The 18616-nt window shown below is 38.1% G+C and overlaps 1 protein-coding gene across 1 annotated transcript; it reads right to left on the bottom strand.

The window, feature by feature from the left end:
* Window positions 1-1412: 1412 nt before the first annotated feature.
* Window positions 1413-17496, bottom strand: LOC101159739 (aminopeptidase N). The gene is made up of 21 exons (XM_004069775.5): window positions 17142-17496; window positions 14545-14845; window positions 12745-12887; window positions 12401-12537; window positions 11834-11960; window positions 10518-10672; window positions 9431-9544; window positions 9206-9349; window positions 8917-8982; window positions 8114-8179; window positions 7581-7753; window positions 7308-7384; window positions 6775-6908; window positions 6650-6705; window positions 6346-6493; window positions 6062-6153; window positions 5383-5490; window positions 3934-4101; window positions 3720-3860; window positions 3120-3201; window positions 1413-2187 (listed from the first exon to the last, which is right to left on the bottom strand). The coding sequence occupies exons 1-21, from the start codon at window positions 17437-17439 to the stop codon at window positions 2032-2034; spliced, it is 2886 nt and encodes a 961-aa protein (XP_004069823.1). The 5' UTR covers window positions 17440-17496; the 3' UTR covers window positions 1413-2031.
* Window positions 17497-18616: the final 1120 nt, after the last annotated feature.

Below are 18616 nucleotides of genomic sequence, written 5' to 3'. Positions count from 1 at the left end.
TATTATTATTATTATTATTATTATTATTATTATTATTATTATTATTATTATTATTTTATTATTTTATTATTATTATTATTATTATTCAAGGTAATTAACTAAATAAAGACAGCTGTGGATGAACAACCTGAATCTGGTGAGACTAACAAAACACAACATGACAAGAACCCAAAACACAACAGAAAAAACAAACCAAAGCACAGAATCCTCACACATGTTCTCATGTCGTTTTTCTTATAATGGAGGACATATATAAAGAAAATTAATCTTAAATTGCATTTCTGAGTATTTCTTTATTTAAATTGCTGTGAACCAGGAGCAGATGAAAAAATGCTGTCTGAAAAAGATCCGTTTTGTTACATAGAAAATACTGATCGCCATTTTTATTGCACCGGTAATGTTAGATTGGGGTTGTGAGGGGCTGAGAGTCTAAACAAAGGGATGATGAGAAATGAGCACAGGCTTACACCATGCCAACAGTTCTACCCACAACTCACAGGTAAAAAATAATGGACTACTGCCGCTCTGCAATAACTATGCCCTACTGAACAAGACTTTTTTTTAAAAATTGGGCTAAAAACAACATAATCCTTAGTAAAAGACCTCTGGGAATGCTTTGAAAATGGATCACAAGATGATTGGGATGGGAAGTTTAAATTCAAATTTTAGATGCCTGAGATGGTTTATGAATCATAATGAGCCCTGAATATTTTCTGAGGAAAACAGACCAGACCAGAGATATTCTACAATATCTTCAAACATTTTACTGGATAACATTAAAATACAAAAACATTTTTACCTTAAAATCCCATCTTATTTATATAACATGGTGAAAAGAAATGTGTGATGCATAAAAAATGTGACATTTTAGCTCAGGTATACTAGTAGACTCAGGTAAAAGTAGACCCAGGAATATTAGTAGACTCAGGCATATCAGATTAGCTTTTTACAATATTTTCTTGGGGCAGTTATGATTAGAGGTAGAGCAGTTTTCAGTTAATTCAGAATTCAGTTCAGAATTTCCCATTTTTAAAGTAGGCCAATAGTGAAGCCAGTTCTTCAAATAATCATGTGTTTTATAGTACAAGCATCAAATGTGGCGTGGATGTACCTTAGAATCTTTGAAAAATCTTTGAGACTGGGGCAAATAGACATTAAACATTTTTGCAACATTTGAGTGTATGGCTGCAATCTTTACCAAATTGAACAATTTGTCTGAAATATCAACTTACCTGGCTCTGCCACAATGTTAGGTGCACTGTAAGGAGGAGAGTGTGAAACCAAGTAATATTTGATTAAGACTATATTTTTTTAGACTATAAAATTATAGATTATAAGCAAAAACTATAACAGACAATAACCGTCTCAATATTGAGGAAAACATGTCAAATACAAGCTTTCAGACAAACACATTACAACAAAACCTTTATTGTACTTTATCTTAGAGTTAAACTTTTACTATGTTTCAAGCATTGTTTCAAAAGACCAGTGTATTTATTGTACAAAAATGTATGAAACATGATATACAATAGCTGAAAGACATCACTTTAAATATCTTCTCCTTTATGATTACAAGACAAAACAAACAATAATATTAAAAAGATTCGGGTTCAGGCTGCCACAGGTCTAGTGTTTTTTTCAAAACCAAATTGTTTGAATAAATGACGCGTGTTTCTCTATATGCATCATGCAAATCTTTCATAATAATATTATAAAAACAGCGGTCATAACCAGAACAGTGCTAATCAATAAATACTTAATGACTGCTTTCATAATTCATTAAAAAAAATAATGAATTTTTAAGGATAAAAATCAATAAAAGATTTACATTTTTTATATAAATTCTTATTTGATGTTAAATGAGTTTTAAAAATGTTAATTCATAAATGATATTGTTTCTTTTTTTTAAATAAATTACAAAACAAAATGTACAAAGACAATTTGTGTTTAATGTGACAACGTTAAAAAATTTGTTCTAGGATTATAGCAAATCCATATAAATCTAGGAAAAACAAGGAAAAAGGGTTTAATTTAAAATGCAGATGGACTTGTTAACCAGTCAAGAACATTATTCTTGTTTTCTGCGACCCATTTTATGTTTGCTTGGGTTCTTTCCATAGCCTGGTCCACTGCTAGCGTTCCTGAGCCAAACCCAACTCCCGCATTGTCCTCCTTGAACTGCCTCAGCTGAAAGAATGTAAAAAAACAGGCTGTCAGGTCAACGATTTTAAAGGTCGCACAAACAGCTCCTTATGGAGTCAAACTTAAATGAGTCAAGTTTTGTGCAAAAAAAAGGACAAATTAGACCTAAAAAGCAACTTTTGTGTTTGTCATGGCAAAATGGAAACAGATGAAGTTACGGTCAAAGTTCGTCACACTAAACATCACACACTTTTGAGGAAGAGAATAGGCTGAAGTTTGGTCCACTGAAATCCAATTATTTATGAAAGTACAAAACAGTAAAGAATCTTATGCAAGAAGTCAGACAACAACGTAAAGTGAGATAGAGCAGAAGAATGGAAGAAAACAGCCAAGCAGACAAAAACATAAAATCAGAGGAGGAACAGAAGAACACAGGCGTAGAGGAGCGTCACTGTCTGTATCCTGTTCCATTTATAGGCCTGCAGTCCATTCCTTCCTTAACATCATACCAAAACATGTTTGTTCCGGTATAACCGGACGTTTGGCAGAACGTCTGCACTCATGGGACTTCCTGTTCTCCGACGATGTTAGACAGTAACGTCATAATATTTAGAGTTCATTTTCAGGTTTTATACCCTCTGATAAGAACGGGTATCTGGCTCAACAACACCTGAGTGAGCAAAATTGGTTATCTACATTTGACCCAACCCCTAAAGTACAGTCACACTCTGGAGCCATTTGGTTTCCCCCAATCCAACCTTCAAATAATGCACCGTAAGATCAAATCTGCAGTATGGGTATGAGTCAATAATCATGGTCAACAGGGTCATTTTTGGTCATTTACATCTTATCCTAAAGGAACAAATTTGACTAAAATATATACAAAATTTGATTTGTTTTCAACATTTATGACCTAAAGTGAGCATAACAAAAACAAAAGAAAACGAATATCAGAAAAATGTCTAAGTGTGTCTTACCTGCTGAAGTTCAAATTCAGTGGAAAAGCGTTCAGTGACTCCACTAATAAGGTTTGAGAAGGAAAACGAGCCTCCACCATACCTGTGAAAGGAAATAAGGATAGATATTGACATCATCAAAGGCTGTTCACATCCCACAACTGATCTGTTTGTCGTTGCCCTCTGAGAGGCGTGTGTGTTTGTGTGTGTGTGTGTGTGGGTGTGTGTGTGTGTATGTGTGTATATAAAATCATTTATAATCATTTGTTTAAAGTTTTGTGTGTGTGTGTGTGTATGCACATGTAAATCTGTTTATTCAGATTTTTCTTCTCTTCTAACTTTTTCTTATCTCCTCATTGTCAAATGGCTTTGATTCTCTCAATTATTTTTAAGTGCAATACACATTTTTACAAATGATTATTTTTTGCGCAAAATCGATATGTTTATATTTTGTAGATATCTTTTTCTTCACTGATACAGTGACTGCTATTAATCTTATTCTGCATGCGGACAGTGACAACAAAGGCATATCTCATCATATCTATCTTATTTTATATTAAAGCAAGTTAGGGCTTGAGACCTGATTTATATTAAATATACTCTGCTTTGTGTTGTACTCACTCATTAAAGATGTATGACCAGTGAGCCCTTATAAAGTCCCATGCCAGAGACTGACCAATCACATTTCTGGCGATGTAGACGATGGTGGAGGTAGCATCCTGCTTGCGAATCTTTTCAGGGTCCAGAGTGTACTCCAGGTACCTGCAAAGGTAGATGGAGAGTGAGAAGTGTCTAGAGGTGAGGATGGTGTGATGATTCTTTGTGGCGAGCTGACCTGTTCAGGAGCCAGGGTTCTTTGGTGCAGGCCAGTGCAGCTCGAAGTTTATCCGCTTCAATGGCAATAGTTGCTTCTTTAAATTTATTCCAGGCAAAGTCCCACTCATTAGCGCCGCCTGCTGCGATGGCATTACAGTATACAGTGGAGCGCAGGTTGGGGTGGATGCTGGAGAGAGATGACATGATGAAAATTTTAAAATGTAAATTTAACATTTAAATGCCAATCCTGGGTTTGTTCAAGAGGGCATCTCAACTGAAGACTTGGGTGTGGATATAAGGGGCACCTCTTAGTTGTTCTTGGTCTGATGCATTGGGGTCTGGCTGTAGCCAACAAGGTGCTGAATGATCTAGTTTTTGTCTTTGGTGGTGGAGGGTGAAAAAATAACTCAGGTTCTTAGGGTGGGTGGAGTGTTTTAGTGGACTTTAGGTGAGAAGTGTTCTGGTAATTTAACCTGAGGATGTTTAATTAGAAGAGCTCCATTCATCCAAAGATTTTGTCATGTCTTAGTTGTGGATGTGTATGAAGCAATCGTAACTGAGAGGGCCTTCCTCTGATGGAGTGATCTATGATCTGTAAAAATTGGTGGATGCAGAATTGACACACAAGCAATAACAGATCTGATACTAACACATATGCTGGAATGGACTGGCTAAGTGGTTGTGATAGGCTCCAGCAACCCTGCACAGGACAAAAAAGGGAACGAAAGATGATTGGATGAATGGATAGAAGAATGATTGGATGGATGGACAGATGGAAGATTTAGGGAGGGATGGAGGGGTAAACAGATGGATGGATGGAGGGATGAATAGTTGGAGATAGGAATAGATAGACGAACTGATGGATGGATGGATGGATGGATATATGGATGGATGGATGGATGGATGGATGGATGGATGGATGGATGGATGGATGGATGGATGGGTGGGTGGATGGATGGAAGGATGGATGGATGGATGGATGGATGGATGGATGGATGGATGGATGGATGGATGGATGGATGGATGGGTGGATGGATGGATGGAAGGATGGATGGATGGATGGATGGAAGGATGGATGGAGCAAAGGATGAATTAGCAAAAGAATTTAGTGATAGACAAGTGAGCAGGCAGATGGATGAAGGGATGGATGGTCAGCTGGATAACCACATGGAAACAGATGGATGGATCAAAGCATTTCTAACTTTTTTGGATACATATGCCTGATCAGTTGCTTTGGTTTGCACTGGGGCGGCCGTGGTGCAGCGGTAAGGCGGTCGACCCATGATCGTAATATTGGGTGAATGGGTCTGTGACTGTAAAGCGCTTTGTCCTTGTAGGAAGAAAGGCACTATATAAGTATTCGCCATTTACTGTATGTTTTCATTAAAACCGTTTTAATGCAAATGCACCTGCAAGTACAAATGGCAGAGTAACACCCAGCCCTGTTAGTGATTGTGTAAAATTTCACCTGTTGACGTCGGTGGTCATCCAGTTGGAGAACCAAGTCTTGACCAGGTCTGTGCACTCAGTCAAGCCTGTCTTGCATGCCATGCTGATGGCGTTCACTTGGTTGTATCTAGACAATACAGGGAACCATTAATATTGGAAACCAAGGAACTATCAGGTTCAGAGAACCTGCAAACAAGTTTTTAACTCAAACTCAAGGTAGTTTGGAGAATTACTGCAGTGAAATGCTGAAATGAAAACATACACACATGAGTATGGGATTACAGCTGTCATTTAAAGGTAAATGTCTATTTTAGATGTTTTCATTGTAATTAAAACTGAGGTCAAGTTAACTGCATTGACCAGAGAAACCTGGTGGCATGTGAAGCTTTTCTAGAGCAGAATTTGCACTTCTGTTTTGTTAATTTGTCCATATTTTAATGATCCTAAGAATCATACATTGAAAGAGAAGAGGGAGCAGCATCACGTCTGCCATCAGTGACAGAATAGCACTGAAATTCATGCTGCTCAATAACTACTAATAAGTAATAAACACTGCAGGGAAATGGTTGATTTTACTGTCCGACGGTTTTTGCAGGTGTGGATCTTCTTCTTTGGGTTCAACTATTTTTCCAAAATGATGCAATTTAGTTGTCAGAAAGGAAACCAATAAGGCTTTTCAATGTATTGTGTATACTCACTGGTCCAAGTGATCATCTGGAACCTTGATCCAGTTTTCTGTTACCGTCTTGAAGTGTTCAAACAATGGAGTAACCTTTTGGTTCAGGTAAGTCTAAGAAACACAGAGACAGATGTGAATTCACGCAGGTGTATTTATTTATTTTTTGTTTCTTCTCTCAAACCTTTCCTTCTGTACTTTTATTGGAAACAGTGGATTGTATTATGTATATGTGTACGTGAAAATGAATGGGATTTGATTCATGGCCAAGCTTAGTAACTGCAGGTGCTGCAGTGAAAATCTCACCTGCATGGGGCCGTAGACCTCAGTGCGATCAAACATCAGGTAGAAAAAGTTCAGGTTGTTGATGGCCGATTGCCATGGCATGTAGTCCCTCTCCAGGTTCAGGTATTTGGTGGTTTCAAGAGCCTGAACTGTTGGGATGATCTTTGCTCTGAGAAGAACAAATCTTTGCTGTTATCAGTTCAAAATTTTCTTCCTTTTTTTAACATATTTCCTGACGTTTATAGAACTTGGTATCTTCTTAAAAGCCAGTGGACCCAAAGAGAAAAATCATCACAGTGAATGTGGTCAACTAAAAAAGCTGTACCTGGCCAAATTGAAGGAGTCATCCACCAGCTGGGCTCTGTTGATCACTGGGATGGTCTTAAATTAAAGTAAAAATGTCACATAAGGTCAGATCTGAAAGACAGAAAGCGGTCTTCAGCTTCTTACCGTATGGCTGGTGCTGAGAACACCCAGCAGCTTGTTCCAGTTGTTTGAGTCATAGTTGACCCTGTAGTATCCCACTACATTCAGGTTGGCCAGCACCCAGTCGGCACCTGTTGTCTGCATCTCAGCTATGGTGTCTGCAGGAGAATTGTGCAGTTAGTCACCAGCAATAGCAGTTTTAGGCATGAGCAGCATGGGTGGCTGCTTGGGGTGGGGTGGCAGTTAAAAGGGGGCGTGGTCTTAGTGCTTGGAGAGAGGAAAATCTGCGCCGCTATGGTAAGAGTCTTATCCGAGGAGTTATTCAATGTAGAACTGCCAGTGGTTTAACTTTATTTTTTTTTTTAAAAAGGTTATAGAAGGAGACACAAATACTTTTTCTGTTTACATTTTACTTCCTCACTTTAAAATTAAAATGAATTAAAATGTGCATTTTCTTATTTGCTCATACATTTTAAAGGTTGGACTCCACCGAAGACAGATGAATGTGACTTTAGATGCACAAGAGAAAAGCTTTTTTCTTCCACTATGGATTGTACCTGATTTTTTCTGCAGCCACTTGGGGGGCTGAACTACCCCTGTCTTTATCCACCTGATGGGAACAATCCACTCATAGCTGCGGCAGAGAAACATATGAGTCAGTCAGCACATGTAAGGGCTAAATGAACCTTCAGAGGAGCTGATGCTCTCAGAGAAGTTCAGGAAAACAACCTCGTTTCACGAATACATTCTGCTGTTTTGAAGAGTTTCTCCAAAAATGTTTTGTGCAGTTTGAGACAAGTATTGGTGAGCATAATATAAAGCATATATACTTGAAGGGGGATGAAGGAGGGGACACAGAATCTGGATCAAGCAGAAAGTGTTGCTGGGAAATGGTGCCGGTCGTCGTGTCGATGGTGACCACGGGAAAACCCATCTGCAGCACCCAGGTGTTCATGATGGTGTCAATGTTGGTGGGGAGGTCTACTTTATTGTCTTCCGCAGCCTAAGGAAGCAGAAAAAACATCAAACTTGGCTATTAATAATGTAAAGTTATTACAACTTCATTAGTACAGGGATGAACTAAACAAAATGGGAAAAAAACAATTTTCAATTATTGTACACTATGTCTTGTGTTTTATGTATTTTTCTTATTCATTTTCACGACAACTGTGGAAGTGAATTTCTGACTTAAAAACAACAAAATTAGCTAAAATTAGAAAACAGCAGGAAGATTCTTAAAGCTTTCTGAGAAAACAAATTCAACAGGATACTTTTTCTGGCATGGATCAGTAATTGATGACTCTGACTTTGGATTCAAACCTTTAAGAGAGTTCGTTTAAAAGAGAAACAAAGGAGGACGCACAGTTTGCAGATGCTTCCACAGGTCTGTGTAGACGGTGCTTCCAAAAGCAAACTCCTTCAGGTAGGTCTGCCGAACACACAGGAAACAGTACAATCAAAAACCACGTGCAGGAACCAGGACCCAACTGAGCCTAGAAAAGCCTTTTATAGCAAAAAATCGCAAAATACTAATGTGTTCAAGTATAACCAGCATCAGAATTTAACCCATGGGGCCAAACGTGGCTGCAGTTTATATATTTATTTAATTAAATCTATGTATTTATTGGTTTGTTAGTTTGTTTTTAATTAGCTAACAATTTTTAAAATTCAAAATACTTTTTTAAAAGCCCAGAAGAAAATTGTTCCAAGCTCAAGTAAGACTTTGATTTATTGAATTTAAAAGTCTCAGTCACGGGTCTGGACAGCAGAGTAGACATTTTAAATGTCAATAATTATTGAAAGTGAACCTTCGCACCGTCGTAATGTGTGAATGATCTTTTCTGAGAGTTTTAAGAAGTCGTAAAAGAAGTCAGGATGCAGAAGGTGGCTCTCCCTTCAATTGTTTTGTGTCATTAGAGACTCATAAATAAACCTTTTCATTTCATTTTTAAAAACTCTGTTTAAGAAAAGCTGTAAAACAGTTAAAAACATGCTATATAACATGAATATGAGGTGATTTTACTTTTTTCTTTCAGCTTTGTCATTGTCAGGAGAAAAATGTAAACTGTCTAAAACAAAGAAGATTTAGTACAGAAGAAGTTTTACTTATCAATAAAAGCAGTTTTTAAGCCACAGCAGTGTTTTTCAGCAGGTCGGGGTTTTTACCTGAAGCCCTTTGGTGAAAACATCTTCAGTCAGGAAGTCTGACAGCATCCGGAGGACAGAGGCTCCCTGAAAAAACATGTTTCAGTTGATAATTAACACCGAGAGCAGATCCCTTATCTTAAAACACAAATATAAGTGCTGTAAATGCAATATATTTTTATAATGGCATTTTTATCAGCAAGTACTTTCAGATAATTAACAAAACAAAGTAGTTATTCTTGAGCCAAACTGCAGAATTTGGTCTTAGGGTTGTTAATCACTGGTTCTTACTTTGTAGCAGATTTCTCACCTTGCTGTATGTGATGGAATCAAACAGCTCACTGATCTGCTCTGGTTTCTGGATGTCCTCCTCTTTAGAGGACAGAGGGTGAGAAGACGCCAGAGCATCAACGGCAAAAACTCTGTGGACGTCGTTCAGTACTATCAGGTCTGCCTGTCAGGGGAAAGTAGATGTTGAGTTTAGGGCTCCATTGACCCCTGAGGGGACAGAGGCCATGCATGGGCAGAGCCTTACCACATTCCAGCCGGGCTCGGCACGGTTTGCCCCCAAGTACTCAACATATGACGCAAACCCTTCATTCAGCCACAAATCGTTCCACCAGCGCAGCGTGACCAGGTTACCAAACCACTAAAGGAAGAGCAGAGGACACCACTAAAGACAAACATTCAAATGGCTGAAATAGAGAAAAGAAATGGATACCACCCAACAAGGACTAAAGAAGTGGACTTGAGATGTGTAACTTTGCTTAATTGACCTGAACCTCATTTACAGCTTTCCAGGTCCATAACAACACTTCTGAGATTGCGTAAGGACTCCTCTGCACTCCAAGCTCTTTGAGTCAGTCACATAGGTTTTGAAAGAAACACTGTTCGTAGCTGTCTTTAAATAGTGAGAATTCGCAGTAAACTTTTTGCAAAACTCAAACATATAGACCTCAAATTGACTGATGTTTTTATATTTACTACTTAACACTACTACTTAAGACACACTCTTATCATCTGTTGAGGTTTTTAAAATATATATAAAAAAATATATATATATATATATATATATCATTGTCATATATATATCTATATCTATATATATATGATGATTATGCCATTTTTGTCCAGATTTAATAAAACTTATGCTGCAGAACGGTGGTAGTTCATTTGAAGTTTGCCTCTGAGTTGTGGTCGGGACCAGTGCCATGGAGCAACCCCATCTCCCCTTCCCCTCCCTGTTGCTGAGAGCTCTCTGTTCAAGCTAAACTTGTGGTCTGCTCAGCGAAATTTCTGAATTACAAATAAGCTCTTTTTCTAACTGCATTTTGTCATCTGTTCCTGATTCTCAACAATTTAAATAAAGAAATACACATAAATACAATTTTGAGCTTAATCAGCTTTCTGTTTCTCCTCCATGAGGAAAATGCAACAAGGCCATGATATAAAACTCTAAATTTAAACCCCAAAAATATCAAAGACCAACTTTTGATTTGGTTTTAGGAGTAAGTCAAGTTTGTTCACTGAAAGTTCTAAAAGTATTAGATTTTTTGACAGTTGTTTGGAGTTTTTTGGAGGGGGGAATTGGAATTAAGAGACTACCATCTGCCCCAGCTTACCATGTGAGCCAGCTCATGAGCAATGATGGTTGCTATCCTTTCCTTGTTGGAGTTAGAGGAGAATGCTTCGTCGTACAGAAGCGCTGTCTCTCGGTATGTGATCAGACCCCAGTTCTCCATGGCACCAGCATTAAAATCTGGAATAGCTATCTGATCTGCAGTGGAACAGAAATGTTCATTAAGTTTAGATATCTGCAGGTCAGAACACCTTAACAAACCTCCAAAATCAAAGTACAGCATTTCTAAACAGCATTGTCAAATCAGGAGTCACACATTTCAATCTCTGTTTTGAATCCTCCTTGGTTTATCTGTCTTCAAATCACGGGTGGCTGTAAGGCGGTTGACCTCTGATTAGAAGATTGCAGGTTTGATTCCCACCCTTGACACTGAACCCCACCTTGCCTCTGGTGGAAGGTTGGCGCCAGTGTTGGTCAGCGGAGCCGCCAACAGTGTGTGAATGGGACAGTGACTGTAAAGCACTTTGGGACCTTCAAAGAAGGTAGAAAAGTGCGATACATTTACCATATAAATGTTAAAGCACCACTTTGGAAACAAGTAATAAAAAAAGAATTGGAAACATTTAAAAAGAAGAAAAAGTCAATGAAACAGTAAAATTTTGTTTTTTAGAAACAGAGAAAACCTCCAGTTCTTTTTTGTCGAATTTCAAGAAATCTTTAATTAAATGCGTTTAATCCCAAAGTAAAGAACATCACATGGACAGAGTTTATCAGTTTGGGACCGAAGAATCTGAAGGAGAAGCATCAAGAAACACTTTCACATGAGTAGAAGGCATTGAACAGGGGAAGGAGGGTTTTCATTCCCCATAAAGATCAGAGCAAAAGCAAATCTCAAACCAATAAAAGTAAATCATTTAAACGAGTTGACAGTAAAACACGGGTGATGACCGTAAATGTGAGCCGGAAGTGAAGAACGCTGATCTTAAAAACGGAAGAATATCATAAAAACCCACAAACAAAAAGGCATTGGAACAGGAGGAGTTCACATTCTGATAAGAAAAGACCAATGAGTGGAGTCATCGCTCAATCGAAAAATACAAAGACAAATGTCAGTGAAGTTAAATCATTAAAAAATCAAACAAATATACTAATAAAACAACTGGATGTGTTTTGGGGTTTTTGTATTTAGTCAGTCCTGAAACTTTGGTGTACTTCTGCTGATGAGTGCCTCCCTCAATATCGGGTTCCAGAAAATAAGACTCCCATTGGCACAAAGTTGTTTCTGAGGCTAAAGTTGTGGTTCTAGGGTCAGTGTTGCACAGGAATGTAGAGACAAAAATGTCTTTGTGCTTGACTCACCAGACTTAGGCAAGGGGTAGCTGGAGTTGTAGTAACCTTCAAAGAATGTTAAGATGGGACCGGTTATGTTCAGGGCGTAGTCCCCTTGGCCGGCAGCAATGGCGGGCTTGCGAGCAAATATGCGGATCTAAAAATAAAGAAAACACACAATATTGATTTTCCTAGAGCATGTTCAAACGTAGCAGAAGTTTCTTCCCCTCTAAGACTTCCCAATGTTCCTCAAGTCTTTAAAGAAAAGTAAAAGTTTTTCTGTTGAACAGTTTTGTTTTGCCTTGTCATCAGTCAAAAAAGAAAGAATTTCATCGATATTTAGCTTCTGTGCAGATTATGTTAATTTGTCCGTCTATTCTGTCTTTGAGTCCAGTTTTCCACTTGATGAGATGATCAGGCCACATTTGGTTGTTGGACAAATAAAGAAACAATCTGGAGTTTATGTTTAACAATGTAAACAGCCAATTTCCTCCATTCTAATGTAAAAATACTGCTTTAAATTACTTTTATTTCTAACCAGCAAAGAAGACATGTAGACAGGAGCAAACACATGGGATCAACAGACACTTTATTTACCAAAACTCCATTAGCGTTGCTGTGAATGAAGTCATAGTCACAGACAATGAACGCCAACAGATAGGTGGACATCTTCTCAGTTCTCGCAAAAACCGTCTGCTGCACAGTAACCCCATCGGAGGTAACATTGGTTGTACCTGCAAAACAAGAAAATAAACTGGACTAAACAGGACTTTGGATATTATTTCATCTACATTCAGGTTCTATGCAGATGATGTTTATTTGTCTGTTTATTCTGTCTTTGCATCCAGTTGATTGCATTTTTTAAATAAAGTGTGCCATCTTATCTTGTTCTTTAATTTTGTATTTCATATATTATTTGTGACCCCAGCTGTCAAACTGACCGGTTGCTTCACCGTTGGACAGAGCCACAGTGCCAAAGTCGTGCCTCAGCGTGATGTCGAAATAAGCCTTCATGGCCGGCTCATCAAAGCAGGGGAAGGACTTTCTGGCATCGGTTGGCTGCATCTGTGTGGTTGCAATAACTCTGACAGAACAAAACAGTCATGTTAGAGCATTTATGTTTTCAAAAGAGAACTCAGGAATAAAACCTTAAAGGTTAAATAGTTTCCAGAAACCCCTTTTTATGGGACATTTATCTTTTTTTGTTAATTCTGGAACAGTTGTGTTGCAGAAAATCTCAAAGAGAAAAAACAACAGAATGAGAACACATTTGCTTAAGGTTCAATATTGGCAAATTTATCTTTATCATTTATTATACCCAAGAACAAATTGGTTTTAGGACAAAATATGACAAATTTTACAAGGAGTGGGATTGACATCAGGAGAATTCTGAAGACTGTTGTGAGGTACGTTTATCACAAAGGAAATCAGTGACTTGCCCTTGAGTAAAATTGTTAATTAAAACCAAATTTTGGTCAGAAAAATGCAGGTTTAGATCTGTTCCTTATGGTTTTTAGGCACATTGTCTGGAAGGAACTTACACATCTATGGCATCTTCAAAATAACTAAAACCTTCAAAGTTAGATGACAAAATTATTTTACAATTTCATCAATAGAGTGGGAAGCAGCTGGAATGCTTAGTTGGTTGCATGCAGGACGGGCGCCTGGGAAACCAGGGTTTGTTCCCCAGGGGGGCACAATAAGCTCCCTCCAGTGTGGGCCCTGCAGACATGACAATTTATGCTACAGCCCAACTATGGGGGCCGCAGTCTGAGTCTACCTGTGCTGGTCCCAACCGTGGATGAAATATAGGGTCGTGTCAGGAAGGGCATCCAGCATTGAAACTCACCAAATGTGAGAGTCAGTGAAAATTGTTTTGCCAAGGCAACCCCTGACAGGATATGCAGAAAGATGAACATTAACAGAGTTGTAAATGTTCCAAATGGCAATTTGGCACCTCGCTCAGTTAATCAATAATAATAGCTGACTATGTTGTTAATAGAAAGCCAAAGAACACACTTTTAGCTCAAGTCATCTTTGAATCATTTCCAGGTTGATTTTTATGCTTTTCTCTGTCTCTTTTTTCATGGAAGCAACAGATGATACACACAATGTTCCAAATTGTTGCAAGCAGCAACAATTTTTACCCATTCATCTTTTTTTTCCTTTTATTGATTTCTTTTTTTAATTAAAAAAAATGTCAATGAAGATTCTTATTTATCCAGGTGATATCGTTGAAGAGGAATGAAGCCACTTGGAGGAGAGATGAAACATTTTAAGAAATAGGAATTTCAGTCCAGATGCTACGACCCAACTTCCAAATAATAGAGGATAATAATAACTCATTTGAAAAATCTCAGACATGAAAGTATCAAAAGTTACCTGTGGTCCTTGTTGACCCCCTAGAGAAAAGAACTGTCTTGTTTGCCCTGGTTTATTTCATTTAACATGAGCATTTAAAAAAAAATTATCATGAACTGTTATCAGCCCTATGCAAAAACCCCTTTCTGCCCACAGAGGCTTTGAGCATACCTTATTTTTATTATTGCTAAAAAAATTTACAAGATTTGATTCTCAGCACAGATTATGAACAATGTTGGATTATGGGTTATTCCGATACTGGACTAATGGGTTGTTACCATTCAGATATTACGGTTAGGGTTCTTGTTGATACATTCAGGTAATTTTGCACATGCTGCTTCTTTCATCTTAATTTTGTAAGTAGTCAAAAGTTCACGTACTTCTTTTCTGTGCCTTCAAAGTACTCGCTCCTGTAGAAACCTCCCAGGTCATCAGCCAGCTCTCCTGTGAATTTGGTGTAAAGTTGGTACCGCTGGCCTTTCAGCAGTTTACTGTTCAGCCGGAGGACCAAATACTGAGTGACTGTCTGGATCCTGGACTCAGTGATGGAGGGTGCTGTCCCAGCGGGTGAGGTGAGACTGGCCAAGTGACCATTTTCCAGTTTTGTGTAGTTTAGCTTGTTGGAGTGGATGAGAATCAGATCAGTTTCCTCCACGCAATCAAACTCCACAGTGGATTCACCTGAAGCAGAACAAAGATGTGATGATCAGAGTACAGAAGCTCTGCAAATACGACTCTATTCTAACCAAAAGTTCCAAAGTCCTCCAGATGAGACACTGAAACATTTGGGGGAGATGTCTGCTAAGGTTCTCATTCATCCAGGTGTGGTTGTCTAGAAGTTGCGTCATAGAAGCTGGATTAAAAATCATCTTCCTTGAAGAATCATCTGCCAAAATGACTCAAAGAACAAGATTTTAGGTCCAACTGCTGTGACTCAATGTGACGGTGTGGCACTGTCAGACGATGAGGGGGGGCCACACCGTGTTTTATTGTTTGTGCATTTGTGTATTTTATGTTTTAAACATTACTACCTGTGGTGCCAGCTGGACAATAATTGAGAGCAATGCCCAACAGGCGTGGCTTAGAGTTTAAAAGGGAGCACCACAGGTAGTGAAAGGAGGAGTGATGGAGGTGACGCGTGCTGGTGCGGCCCTGCATGAAACAACTTGTGTCCTGAATAAAGACAGAACCTCGTCCCCTTCAAGACATATCTACAGCAAAAACTCAAAAGTTAAAAGGAGGATAAAAAAAAACTCTTGTATTTCGGGAAAATTTTTCTTGGTTTCCATTGTCCATTTTTCTTACCCAATTGGTAGTTGTTTTTTTGTTGTTATATAAAGAAAGTTTTTCAAATTTTATGGATTTTTTTATTTTTTCTAAGGGGCCTGTTTTTGCTGTGTATGCATTAAAGTTGCTGGTTAAAAAGAAACTTAACAGAGAATGAAAAGCATAATGGAGCCTGATTGACCCAACATTCACAGCGCTGAAGCTCAACTCGCCTTGATTCTGGTTCGACAGCCTTGTGTGAAAGCTGCAGCACTAAAAGCCTCAATGTGTGATGCCAGCCTTTAATACAAAAAAAAAGAAAAATCTTCCTGTTTTATGTCACAGAACATCTGTTCAGGTTTTACTGACCCAGAGGTTTTATAAAAAAATGCAAAGTTGCGGCTTAGCTTCTCCACAGGCCAACGTAGGCAGACATTTATGTGAAGATTTGGGTTTATGTTTAATAGCAAGTCACCACCAGTTACAGCACAAAGACTCTGAACCATGAAGGAACCATAACTACTTGTGGATCATTAACCTGCAGAATTTTCACCTCACATTTATGAGGGGATCACCTGATTGTTATCATGTTAGATTGATCTTTGTCATTTTGCACCATCATCATTTTGAAGCAAAAATGTCTTTATTGATATTTTGAGTTTACTGTTTTATTGTTGTAGTTACAGCTGTAAAAATTCCCAAGATAAATATTGGTTATTATGAAATATTGACAGCATAATGCTGTGTCATGGTGACAAAAATTTAATTTATTTTCAAACAACAAAACTGATGGTTTCGGTTTTTTTTTTTTTATATATATTTATTTGTTATTTTTATTACATCAAATCTTATCAAAATACCCTACTTTGCATTTCACTTTTACAAAATATCATACAGGGAAACCTGAATGGAGCAGAAGTTTACTTTTATTTATTCTGGATTTGGATGACCAAACAGCCACTGTACATATTGGTCTTCAAGAATCGACAGCTTTCATGCGGGATGAACATTTAGATTGACTTCTTCAAGGGAGTCGGTGTGTTTGAAGCAAAAAGAAAAAGGGCACACAGTCTGTGAATATATTTTCCTTCTGTAGTCAAGAGTAGACTTTAGTCCTTAGATTTACAATTTATTTGGTTTGTCTAAAATGTTCATTTTTGAGAAAATAATGCTTGTTTTGGTTCAGACTTTATTATTTTTTGAAAAGATTATTTTTAGTTTGCGTTCATAAATCTTTTACTAAAGAACTTTAAGGTGCAAAATTTTGCCAATGTACATCTTTGTTTTCTTTAATCAGAACTTCACAAGTTGGTTTTTGTGTTGAACTCAGCACATCCTCAGCTTTGTTTTCCAAAGTTTTGTTGAAGGAAAGAGTTGATTTGCTTCTCAATAAAATTGAATTGTAAAAAATGGAGAATTTAAAGTTCGTAAAAATGATCAATGGTATTTGTCAGCATTAAGGGGAATAAAATCCTGTTTATTTGCAGAAATGAAAGCATAATCATCAGACAGCTTATTGGCAGGAATGAAGAGTTTCTTGCAGATGTAAGTATTCTCTGCACAAAGAGTTCACCTGTTCTACCTGCCGTCTGAACAGGAGCATCTCAGCTTCTGTCCGGTTTGACATGTTCGCTCTTAAACCTGAAACTCCTTTCAGACGTGGCAGAAAGAGGATCCAGGTTCTGAGCCGGTTTCTCCCCCAGCTTCTTACCAGTGAAGATGTAAAGTCCAGACTCTGGATCTGGTTTCAGCCGAGGCCACAGCATCACATGGTAGTTGTCCGGCACCAAGTTGGTGGGCAGCCGGTACTTGTCCCAGGGCTCGTTGGATGGCGCTTGTGTGGGGGGGGCGTTGGTGGGGCCAGTGGTGCCTGCATCGTTGCTTCCGTTGGTTTTGGAGCGTTCCTGAGAGTAGACCACAGACAAAGCAATGATGGTGGAGAGGGCTGCCGCAGCAACGAAGACCCCCCCAATAGCAGCCCCTTTATTAATGTAGATACCCTTCCCCATGGTGTCCCCCTCCTGCACTGACAGACTGCATGCAGGGTGACCAGTTTATGTAGCTCGGCAGCATCAACTGGTGACACATTAACAGCCAGGTTGTAACCCCCCCCTCCACACACATAAATGCCCTCCCTCCCCACCTATTATATTAAAGCAGGGACTTTGACCAGAATGAATTTCATGACGTTCAAAGATTAATTGTCTTTTATTTTAAGTTATTCAAATATTTTTAGAAACTGCAATGGATTATATTAAATCAATTTTTGACACCATAAAAACTAAAATAAATGCTCTTGTAATGAGATTATCTAATTCCTAAAGGCTAATATAATAAATATAAAATGTGGTTCATGATAAAAAAAAATGTAGTTTATAAGGTTATACCTATGTGAAAGTGTCAGTACAGTTGGAGTGAAGACCATTCTGTTATTATAACAATGAGAATATATTTTTCCATTTATCCTAAATTTGATCCGCTAAGCATAAAATAACTCCCAAAAAGTTATATTCAAATCAAAGTTTGATGAAAATTGCAAGCATTTGAAATAAATAAACTTTTCTATGTAATGTAATTGTATTGATCAAAGTCTCCTGATGTGTTAGGGGCTGCACAAAACAATCACAAAAATGTGTGCACATTCTCTGCAAAAAGCTTAGACTTTCAGGAACAGTAGCATCACCAGTCAAAGCTCAGCCTCCTTCTGGGAAATTCATCTTTAACCCTTGTGCTATCCTAGGCACTTTAACATTGGGAGTTGGGTCATCTAGACCCACTACTAGATAGTGTGCTGAACCTTTTTTCTTCAATGATTTGTGAACCTGACTGGTGTCCATGGATTACATGAAATGTTTCCACCTTTATCCACCTTTGTCATGGTAGGGGGAACACGTCAATGTAAGGGTGGGGTCATCTAAGATAGCACAAGGGTTAAAGCCCAATTCCTAATTTGTTGTCAGTCTACACACGACTGCACCTCCTCAAAACAAAACTCAAGCTTTTCGGTCACACAATCGCTACATTTTAATTGGTCAGTCACAAAATTATAAAATACATACTGTGTCAAGACCAACCAGAAATCAGAAGTACATTTGACCTCTAACCTTCTTAATTAGCCCCATCTTGAGTCGAAGTTTGATATGTTACTCTAAAAAATGTCTAGTTTTGTTATTGTCGCCCAATACA

Source organism: Oryzias latipes, chromosome 6, assembly GCF_053564925.1.
Source record: "Oryzias latipes strain Hd-rR chromosome 6, Olatipes_Hd-rR_3.1".
Classification (NCBI taxonomy): Eukaryota; Metazoa; Chordata; class Actinopteri; order Beloniformes; family Adrianichthyidae; genus Oryzias; species Oryzias latipes.
The sequence above is the reverse complement of the archived record's forward strand: the minus strand, read 5'-3'. Positions and strand labels throughout refer to the sequence as shown.

Bases quoted from the DNA above. Each gene is read 5' to 3' on its own strand.
- LOC101159739 (XM_004069775.5), bottom strand. From the start codon at position 17,439: ATGGGGAAGGGTATCTACATTAATAAAGGGGCTGCTATTGGGGGGGTC. The intron at 4,102-5,382 runs GTGAAATTTTAC...ATCTCTCTCCAG, and splicing joins ATGACCACCGACGTCAACAG to CATCCACCCCAACCTGCGCT. The intron at 3,861-3,933 runs GTCAGCTCGCCA...CTACCTTTGCAG, and splicing joins GAACCCTGGCTCCTGAACAG to GTACCTGGAGTACACTCTGG.